This window comes from Lepisma saccharinum, chromosome 11, assembly GCF_977018435.1.
Source record: "Lepisma saccharinum chromosome 11, izLepSacc3.1, whole genome shotgun sequence".
Lineage (NCBI taxonomy): Eukaryota > Metazoa > Arthropoda > Insecta > Zygentoma > Lepismatidae > Lepisma > Lepisma saccharinum.
In genome coordinates this window covers 20,091,093-20,102,575 of record NC_139239.1, presented here as the reverse complement: position 1 = coordinate 20,102,575, position 11,483 = coordinate 20,091,093, and the positions used below count along the sequence as shown (strand labels likewise).

At 38.0% G+C, this 11,483-nt stretch overlaps 1 protein-coding gene across 1 annotated transcript; it reads right to left on the bottom strand.

Annotated features, from left to right (window-relative positions):
• Window positions 1-2,974: 2,974 nt before the first annotated feature.
• Window positions 2,975-5,060, bottom strand: LOC145995158 (uncharacterized). Its single transcript, XM_083131707.1, has 2 exons — window positions 4,975-5,060; window positions 2,975-3,519 (listed from the first exon to the last, which is right to left on the bottom strand). Exons 1-2 carry the CDS (start codon window positions 4,978-4,980, stop codon window positions 3,127-3,129), a joined length of 399 nt encoding a protein of 132 aa, XP_082987833.1. The 5' UTR covers window positions 4,981-5,060; the 3' UTR covers window positions 2,975-3,126.
• Between the last annotated feature and the right edge of the window lie 6,423 nt (window positions 5,061-11,483).

Below are 11,483 nucleotides of genomic sequence, written 5' to 3'. Positions count from 1 at the left end.
TATTCTACTGATTCGTTATAACAGGTCCCTATAAAAGTACTAATCTAATTTCAGATTTCCACTATTCTTCTTCCTTATATCTTGGCGTTAGTATTTTTATGCATTAAGTATCTTAGAGATTAGATAACTTAGTTACACGAGTTGCTTATAGAAGAAAAAAAATCTACTTTTATTGGTAGATGTGACAAAGACTTAAAGATACGAGGAAAAGTTTCTATGTTCAGCCAGATGCGAGGGACCCGAAACTGCTCCTCCCCAACTGACCTTTCCGTACGGCGAGCTGGAGGTTGTAGGAGGGGAAGTAAGTATTATTTTGCTTGTTCTCTTGGGAATATCAAACTTCCGATGGTGCAGAAAAACACATGAACGGAAAGGGGACAGGCTGAATATTTTGTTTGTGTTGGGAAAAGTCCGAAACTTTCATTTGTTTAACCTTAACTTGAAGTTGTTTGTCCATAAGGAATACACAGGATTCTGTAAACAGTTATTCACCACATTTTCTTAACACATTGTATGCAGTTTATTAAAAAAACAGTTTCCAGTTGCAGCTTATGGCGGGAAATTCATACTCTCTTGTACCTGTTTTCTTTTCAGTAGCAGTGCCTATTTCGAATATTGAAATAAATGCATACCTGATGCGAAACTGTCACTCCTTGCCTTAAAATAAATTTTTAAATGGAGGAACAATATTAGTTCTTAAGGAATGCACACACACAAAAATAACGACTGATTTGGTGTTTTAAGTCCACCTTATGTACAGTAAGGCTAATCGGGACTGCACCTACAGTTTAAAGTGGAATCCGAACCACTATATGTGCCTCCACCAGGTATCGAACCCCGGACCTCTTGATTACAAGGCGAGGACTCTACCACTGCGCCATGGGAGAGGCCCCCCCTTTTAGTCTGTCTCCTATTGGCTCATAAAGGGGTTACTGTTAATTTTAGAGGTGATCGCTTAATTATAGACGTCCTTAGACATGATCACTTATTTTAGACCCCCTAGAGGTGATCACTTAGGTTTAGACGCTCCTATGGCTGATCCTTTAATTTTAGACGCCCCTAAAAACGATCGCTTAATATTAGACCGCCCCCCCCTCAAAAGGTGATGAAGGAAGACCTCAAAGAGGGTAGAGATAACCATTTATTACCATATTAATGGATTCTTAGATTTAGGAGCCGACGTGCTTGGCGGAGTGGTTAGCACAGCGCGCCACGAACGCCAGTGTCAAATCCCGGCCGCAATATCTCCTTCGATCTAGCTCTCTCTCTCGCTCGCTTTCTCTGCCGACCACCGTGGCAGAGTGGTTAGCACATGGAGGGATCTCTGGGCTCCGCAAGTACATACGAATTTTTAATTTGATTTGATTTGCTTTATTTTACTTCGCCTTTTGTGCCACTTTTGGCTAATTTGCGAAGATAGGGATGAGTGATGATATGATGAATGGACACTCACAAACATCCATGCCCAGGCCAGGATTCAAACCCGGGACACCTGAGAGCAAGCACACGAGTTGTTGAAGCCTGTTCTACAATGAATTTCATTTTGTTTATTATAATTAAATCTACATTTCAGTACCTTTTTCCATCATAGATGTCAAACCGAATCTTAATATTTAGTTAGCATAAAGAAAACACTGCAGTATCCAAATATACCGAAATGCCAAAATTTCTGTGCTCTCGGAAAATGTGTAATTTTTTGAACATCGTACATTAACGCCACTCCTTTTAGGCAAGAGTTAACAAATATTGTCGCGTATCACTATCCATGCGCAGTAGTTTATACGGATATAACAAACTTAGGTAACGTAAAGAAAGTGTTACCCAGTACGCTCTTAAATAGCATAAATAGGTTCTCTTTACGTATATTTCAATGATGTTGATAAGTCTGCTGTATTAGGTGTACAGACAGTTCAAAAGGAAAGACAGCAGAGTGCCATCTTGTGAGTATTCCTTCTCAGATTATGACCTACAAGAGTTTTTTCTTTAAAAAAAAAAAAGTTGAGGTGAAATATCTATTGGCTCATTATCCATGTTGCATGCATATTTTTATTTATGGAATTCAAACGCGGGTTATATTGGACACTGGCTACTCAACAATTTTAAATCTTAAATTACTCCATTCAGGATTATAAGAAGTTTATCTAGTAATCATTGTTCACCTCAAGTTTTTTCCAGATATAAAGAAAAACTTAACACTTGTAAATTAACATTTATATTTGCTGCTGTTAGTTGAACGTGATGATGATGATGTGTGTTGATGAAGATAGTCGATAATAATTAGGATACAAATGAGAAGATAATTAAAATCATCACCTCCCACTTGTTTCAACCTGTAATTTATCCATACACCCCTCTTCTCTCCAATTTTTCACAAAAGTTCAATTTATGGTCATTTTGGTACTAAATATATCTTTACATATTCCGAAAATCGACCATACACACACCATCCTTCTCCAGAACGAAAATTCTGGGTTGATAAATCTATTCGTATTACTATATGTTTTCGTTATTTTCCTTCATTTTATATAGTATGTGCGATTATTAATATTATTTCTATCGTGTTTTGTGCCGAATATAACTTAATAATAATAATACTAATAATAACAATGTATCTTTACATTTCTTATTAACGTTGTTATTAATACCCACTGTAATGAAGGGGTCCCAGGTTCGTTTTTACTGCAGACACATTGCACAATGATTAGGATCTCATTTTAAACTGTAGGCCCAGTCCTTATTAGTTTATCTGAACATAAAGTGGATTTAAGGCAAATTTTGACGACCTTATTTTAATAGTAATACTTTTTTTAAAATGTGATTTTTCTTCTGAAAGAATGCAAAAATAAATCCCTCAAACTAAACTTTCAATATGTTGCAAAAATGTAATTTCAATTAAGACATGGTACAACAGCATAACATAGACTAGATCCTTTTTCTGTTAAATAAGGATAAAGCATCAATAAAATACATATAATTGGAAGAGAAGGTACTTTATTCAGCCATAAATTACTATTTTTTTGTAAAACCTTTCAAACGTCAACAGTGAAGGCCAACAGTCGGAAGAGATAAGTCGGAGAAAACAGACAGAAACGTCACAGCACGATACTGCTCAAGCAGAAAGGAAGCTTACTTGGCAACGACGACACCACCGACTGGGGCGACGCCGACGTGGTTAGCGTAAACGCCAGAGACGGCTGGGACGCCAACAGCGTGGGCGCCGTAGGCGATTGGAGCATGATGAGCGACAGCGACTGGGGCATGGTGAGCGACAGCGACTGGAGCGGCGACAACAGCTGGAGCGGAGTAGGAGACGGCAACTGGAGTGGCGACGTTCTGGACAATTGGAGAGATGGCGGCGTAGGCGTGGTTCTCGGCGACGCTGTAGGCGAAATTCCCTCCGATGCGGTCGGACTGGATGACAGCGCTGTCGAAGCTTGGAGCCCTCACGACGGCGGCGCCTGGGGCGCCAATCAGACCAGCGTTGGCGACGGCCAAGACGGCGCAGATAACGACGGCGACCTGTACGGAGAAAAAGACAAACTATCGTATAATTTTTTGTTTCAATACTAGTCTGTATGTTTGAAATAAAATTCAAGACTGAAAAAAGAAGATTGAATACCGAGCATTAATTGTATGACGGACTAAACTGTCATAAATTTGGCATATGGGTGTCTCTGAACACTATTAAATTGTTGTCAGTTACAGTCAAGTATCAATAGTATTATTCTAGAACCCACCCTCCCTGTTTTATTGTGGATGCATGTCTTTATATTACACAAAAATCACATCAAATATATTATAAAACATTTAATTGTTGGAAAACGCAATATCATTGTTCGAAAGATAATTTAAAGATAATATTCGAGAAAGTAACAGTGGAGTATCGAACAAAAACACTTCTTCCAATAATTTTACTGTTTGATTCAATTCTCAACATTGAAATGTTTCTGTAATAATATTTTTAAAATGTTGTCACCTTAAGAATAAATTCAGCTATATTTTTATAATCAATTTCACTTAATATTAAGTAGGTTTAACAGAGAAATTCCTGCCTGGAAATTATAGGGCTTCTCAAGAAGCTCAAGGCAGTGATACTTAGGTATGTGTGGGTGAGGGGGAGCGTATTCTCCTTAAAATAATATTTGGAACAATCAAATGTGTCAATATTCAAGGCCTGTACATTGAGATTTTTAATCTTAAAGCGTTATTTCACGAGTTTTAAGATTAATAGCAATATAGGGTGGGCGAGAGGGGGCAGTTGCCCTCCCACTTTTTGTCACTTTTGCCCCCGCATTATGCTAAACTTATCTATATATACCAAACGAAAGTAAACTGTCCTTGCACGCCCCTTAGCTTTGGCACCTTGCCCCCCTAGTATTGAAACCCAATCACCGCCACTGTCTGAGATTATAATAAGAATTAAAGAATTTTCAAGGAATAATAGTTTTGTTTGCTAATTTTTTGGTCATATAACTAGAGTGAAATGCCAACTTAACTGTCTCACCATCGGGAGATTTGTGATTCCATTCCCGTCAGAGTTTAATGAAAAACCTAGTTTTTACATAATTTTGAATTCCTTGCTGTGCCATAGTTGCACCATGGAAGCTATATCAACAATTTACTCGAAGTTTGTCTCTGTGAACAGGTGGATTAATCAAAAGTGGACCTATGGATTAAGTGGGATTCGAACCACTGAATTGTGCAGTGATTTTCTCTTTTGCGATTCCTTGACATTTATGGACTAATTTGAAATAATGCTCAAGTTGTGAGAAACGTAACTAACACAATATCTCTGACATTAAAATTAGCCACCTCAAGATAGCTTGAGTTCGCTACAAAGCAAGGGTTCCAGGATCGAATCCTACTCAATCGTCACTATATTCGTTAGAGTCAAGCAAGATCCAAACAAAGCACATACTCGCTACACATATGTACTCATTGAATGCACAGACCAAGCACAGCGTCCAAACTTACCTTCATGTTTCTGTTTGTGGTATTTCTCTTGATGCTGACAAGGAAATGTGTCTGGTGTAGGATGGCGGGGGGCTTTTATATATGAGGGATGCCGTGCCTAAGAAATGCAGGCGGAGGGACCACGCCCGGTCCACTGCCAGTGTCCGTGGCCTTCTGGGGACCTTGGAAGGAGTTTGAACCGCCATTCCGTTCACTGGATTTACGGTATATTCATGAATTCCAATCAACGTGTCTGCATGTTGCTAAGGTATTCTGCAGGAATTTAGTTGTCTGTTAGTAGACCGGATTCTATTATGGGATGAGAAAATTAAGTTTTGTGTACTCAGCAGGGTTGCCACATGTTCTTTTTGTCCCGGACATCATGCGTAGCAAGACTTTTTTTCCAACCAAAGGTTACAAAATAAAACTTTTTCCCAAGGAGCAACAACCCTTTCAGAGAGGAAATATATACTTCGAATTGTAATAATACTTTACTTTGAATTATTTAAATAGGAAATAACATTGATTTTACTTTCCACCGTCAAAAGCACAATAAACCAAATGATTTTTTTCTCATTCCTTTTCCTGCCTCCCAAAACTTAGTGATAACGTAATCGCCTTGTAATCAAGTGGTCCCGGGTTCGATACCAGGTGGAGGCACATTGCACAGTGTGTTCGATACCCGATGGAGGCACATAGTGGTTCGGATTCCACTTTAAACTGTACGTCCAGTCACGATTAGCCTTACTGTGCAAAAAGTGGACTTAAAACACCAAATCAATCTCAACATTGCACACTGCTTCGGATCCTGCTTTAAACTGTAGGTCCAGTCCCTATTCACCTTTCTGTGCATAAAGTGAACTGATAACAAGAATTCAAACTAAGAATTCATCACTCGTTTTCCAAGGGGCAAGTTCACCTTTCTCCTCTCGCTTGATACGCCTATGTCGTAGAAACAATAGCTTTCAAATTACACGGCAGAAAAGTATATTTTTCATTTTAACAACAACTCTGCTTTTCAGAATATTAATCGCATGAGTAGTAGAATAAATGCGAAGTCACACGTGGACATGCAAAGTACCTCGTCTCTTGGTAATGCTATTGTTAATACGTTGTTCAGATCAATAATATCTAACTTCAAAAAATGCATTTTTCTAGGTTTCAAAAATGAGTTATTGTATGTTGATACAAAACACCCATTATTATGTAAAAATGCTTTAAAGATAGTAAATTTCAGCAAGAGTATTATTTCTTTATTTTTTTGTTATTTGTGCGTGCTGACCTGCAAGAAACAATGGGACGATTGGAATACATAAGTCGTTTTTCATTAGTTTCCATGTTCGTGACCTGATACCATAAATATCATAGAAGTTAAATGCCAAAGAAAGGAATGCAGTGATTGGTGCAGGGCCGCCCCTAGCTAGGTGCGCGGCCTGGGCCATACACTATACGCAGGACCTGCAACCTGATTATGAAAAAAAAGCAGAGATTATTGTTCCTTGGTCTGAAGTACAGTGGCCTTATATAGTTATAATTTAAACATTACTGTAATTAATAAAGAATTAATTTATACATTATTACTTAAGAGCAATAAGCAGAACAGATTGAAGGCTAAAATCAAGAATTTTAGTAGGCTAATAAAAGTTTCTGCCACTGCCACTGGTGCGACGTTCATTAATTATTATATTTAAGGCTGTACTAAAGGTGATTTTGCGGTAATTTTTCGATAACAGATGGCAGCACCATTGCCAGATCTACGCGTATAATCAAGATAAGTACACACAGGTTGGTCGATCAGGATATTTACTGATGGAAGATAACGTCAGATTGATTAGTGGAATTTAGACAAAATTGGGTATGTTTAACATCTATCAGAGTTGAAATTTGTAAGCATATCCAATAACATTCTCTATCATGCTTCTCTTTTGTTTACTTTATATTTAATTTTGAGATTAGTGAATTTACATTGTTTCATACAAAATTATATTTTCACTTCACGATTTCTTTCTATAAATTAAACTAACAGCGGATACTAACTAGTTGTGATTGAAATTTTTGAACATGATTTTTATATAGTATTTTGTTTAGTTGATTGATTGAATGAATTATGTTATATTACATCGCTTTTCTGCCACTTTTGGCTAATCGTGACGATGAGAATGGTTGATGTTCTTATGGAACTGATGAATGGACACTCACAAAGAACACCCATGCCCTGGCCGGGATTCGAAACCGGGACCCGTGACATCGTAGTACGCTGTTCTAACTACTCCGCCACAGAGGTCGGCAGTTGTTGGTTTAGAACATGATTTCAGTAATTTTGAATATTTTAAAGTATGTCAAAATAACCCACGAATTCAAGAAAAATCTAATGGTTGCTTAATTGGAAGCACCAGCGTCCTATAAACTCGTAACAAACCGAACACAAACAATATTTTCATCTGGCGTGGAGCCCCCTCAAACGCGAGGCCGAGTTGCCCCTAAAGTCGGCTCTGGATGGGTGAAATTGTTGTCAGCAATGACAATTGTCGTTTGCGGTATATTTATGATATTATATTTTCAAAGCGAGCATCAATACCAGAATTCCTAGTTTGTTGTGTGAATATGAAATCAACATAATAATAAAGACAAGAATAGTATTGACCGGAAATAATTTCAGTTAGACAATTAAGCAATGAAAAATTTTACATGAATTTTCTTCACGAACCAAATGAAGAAATATAATAATTGCACACCAGGATTTGAAATTCTCAACAAATACAATGAAACATTCAGGAACATTTAAATCTCAATATGTCTTGTTTGTCTGAAAAAAATGTGAAATACCTATACTGCATTGCTTATTCTTAAAACACTTTTTTTTGCACACAGAAGTATGCTCCTTTTCATAAGTTGTTTTGCAATTGTTTTTGTTGTAGAGAACAGTGATTTATACATACACACACACTCTTTCAGAGTCTTCATAGCGGGGGACAAAGGGAGGCAATCACCACCCCTGAAAAATTAGTTTCCCACAATTTTGTGTAATGGGAAAAAAATATTCCGCTTCAATGATTTTGGATTTCGATTGCTCATTTGAAGGTCAATTATGCTCAAACATTAAAATTGTAATTGTGCTTCTGGCTGGAAATATAGAAATCGACATTTTAAATTTTTAAAAATACAAAAAAAAACGTATTTAGGATTATGTCGTCGTCGTCGTCGTCCTCTGAAGAAAGTCTGCCTACACTCATGCCCAGTTTAGTGGCACTAAATTTACATTTACACCTCCTAATGTGCTAGATAATCTCCGAGAAAACGAGGAAGTGATGTAACGTATAGATACCAATATTTTATATCAAATGTACGAATGGCAATTATGCTCAATGTATCGTTATGAAACCGTAATATGCGGTATAAGAAGCATAATACAATTTAGGGGAATGGGATTTGACAAATATCACATTTCTAAAATTCACCCGCAGAAGTAGGAACAGTAACTTGGCTGACTTTCCTAACGACACTCTTTGTGGTTCTTGCCTCCACAAATGATCACTCTCGTTTTTTGCTCCCCCATTGTCCACTTGTCAGAGGGAAACACGTGAAACCTTGTCAAGGTTATCCTCTTTCCTCCATTTTATCCCCTCCCCCCTCTCACCTCTTGGATAACGGAACATTAACGTATGCGTCTCAGTTAAGTACTATTAGTTGCAGAAGTTTTGCATCCATGTGCAAGACAAAGTACGATATTACAGTTGCATTCCTGATTCAATACTCCTACTGCAGTGGTTTATCCAGAATTTTCTATCTGGGGGGTGGGAGCATGAGCGTCGCCAGATTTTTTTGTAGGGGGGTCAGGCAAATGATAACAACTTGATTAATAGAAATAAATAAAAAAAATAATGATAGTAGTGCTATGATTATTATGAATTAATAACTATTATAAACTAATAAAAATAAATACAATTTATTATTATTATTATCATCATCATCCTTAGGAAGACTTTTCTACTCGATCCACCAGCCTAAGTGAATATATAGCACAACTGCTTTTCCTTATTATTTTTACATGTCAGACAGCTAATGTACGAAGTGCATACTTATTCTATTTTGTTATTAACGTTTATATATCTCGTTAAATAAAAGCCTTCGAAAGTTAGGAACATTTTAACCATAGTGTTTATGTTGTGTGACCTCTGACATAACTATTTTTTTTAATTTAGAATACTGTGAATGTGAAACCATTTATTCTTTGGTTTAAATTGCAGAAGATGAAAACATGTTCCTATATTTTGCACTAAATTATTTCAATTTAATGCATTTTTCTGTTCAAATAATGCTTCTTTATTTCTATCATTAACGATAAAAGTGATAAGCTTTTTTTTCTGTAATTTGAAATGAACGATGCCAATTTTCAAAGGGGGTCTATGGGCTTGTTTGACCTCCCACCCCCTCCAGACACCTATGGGTGGGAGTCAGAATTTAGGGAGCTGGGGAAATTTAGAGCCGAAATGGCAATACATTGGGCCTTTCTGAAAATTTTTAGGGGCTGTTGCGGAATTTTTTGGCGTGGGTGTTAGGCGACGTGGGAGTTAAACCTAAGTCCTACTATAACTATAGGTATTGTATTGATTTTATTGATTTAGTTTATTTTACTTGACTAAACATCCCTCCCCCCCCCAGCTAACATTTTCCACTTCAGGTGTGTTTCGGTATGGTTTACAATTAATCCCACAATATAATTGCTGATTTATTTATTCATTTGCATTATAATATATTCTAAACCTATTACATTATGTTCAAAGATTTTCGGTAACGTTTGTGTTTATTCTCCACACTTGAGTGACTTTATTAATTTTTCAAACACTTTTCCGAGATTTGGGGTTAGCTGGGGGTGATGTTCCTATGTTTCAACATGGTGACAATGAGGCAGCTGCCAAAATTCTGCTAGCTGGCCGCACCTCCTCACTTTGAGCACTTTAAAACGAGTTGCCAATTTTGAATTCTGAACTTGCATTAATCCAATATGCCATAAGTTTTGGAGGTAGGCGTGGAAAGTCATAAAACCATCCTTTAAATGTGGCCATGTTTATTTGAGTGGTATGATCAACAATAGAATTACCGACCGACCGTTCATGTGTCTTTTGGGTTTAGAGGAATCGTTTCCTTGGCCTCCATCTGTGTTGCTGCATGTTTGGCGGGGTTTTGGTGTGTACCTGGTTTGTAGGATCTCTGCGACTGTCGCTCGATATCCTGGTGGTTCTGTGGAGATTCTATGGAGAACCACGTTTTTTGGTCCTGTGAACCACCGCTTTTTTGGCCCTGTGAAGGATAATTTTGAATGTTTGATGTTGTGACCATTTTTGTTCTTTGATTTGCATGAGTCTATCGGTGCTGTTTTTTTAAGATTCTTTTAGAATTCTGCTTCTGTGATGATGTCCATCATGAGTACTATTATGATTGATAGTTTCTGGACGATGGCTTCTTGTTTTTGAAGGTTTTCTTTTACTCTTTTTACATGGTCCATTATACGTACTTTCTGGATTAACCATTGAATGGTTTCTTCTTCTTCTTCTGTTTTTTTCTTTCCTTTGGTGGTGTTGTTGTTTTGTCTTGTTCTGGTTGTGCAACTGCTGCATATGTAGTGCGTTGTTCTTCTTCTCTGAGTTGCGGAGTCTTGGTGGTCGATGATTTGAGTGTTGAAAATACTCGACATCCTCTGTAGTTTGCTGTGTGAGCCTCTCCGTAGTTGCAGCATTTGGCATGGAGGCTTCTTTCTGGCTTGCTGCATGTGGTAGTCAGGTGACTGTCTGCACATTTTACACACCTTAGTGTGGCCTGGCAATGTCTCTGGGTGTGTCCAATCCTTTGGCATTTGTGGCATTGGGTTATCCCCGGTGATCGGTAGGCTTCAACTATTATTCTGTAGTGGAGGAGGTATACTTATTCATATATCTCTGGTGTTATTTCGTTCTTTCTGAGCTTCACCAGGAACAATGGCATTGGAACCCTTGTGCTGGTCTTAGGGTCCCCTTTTGACATCTGGTTTACTTGTATGACGTCATAATGTTCCTCTAGCGCCTCATTGATCTCTTCTGGCGGGTGTCGATTGGCAGCTTCCTTATTGCTACTTTCATTGACCTATCTCTTCGTGGTGCCGATGTATCAAATTCAATATTATTTTGCTGACAGTATTGGACCAGTTTATCGAGTGCTACTTTTTTGGATAGTTGAATTTTGGTGCCGTCGTGTAGTAGTAACCGCATTGTAGGCACTTCTGTAAGTTTCTGTACTGATGAGGTAAAAGTGTACTGGTTTTTAATTGGATTGAGTTGGTGTTTTAAGGCCACTTTATGCACAGTAAGGGTAATCGGGACTGGACCTACAGTTTAAAGTTGGATCGGAACCACTATGTGCCCCCACCGGGTATCGAACCCTGGACCCCTTGATTACAAGGCGAGGACGCTACCACTGCGCCATTGGGGAGGCCCTACTGGTTTTTAATGATGTACATGTAGATCGCTGGTGGTTTGGGTTCTCTTTGGTTCCTT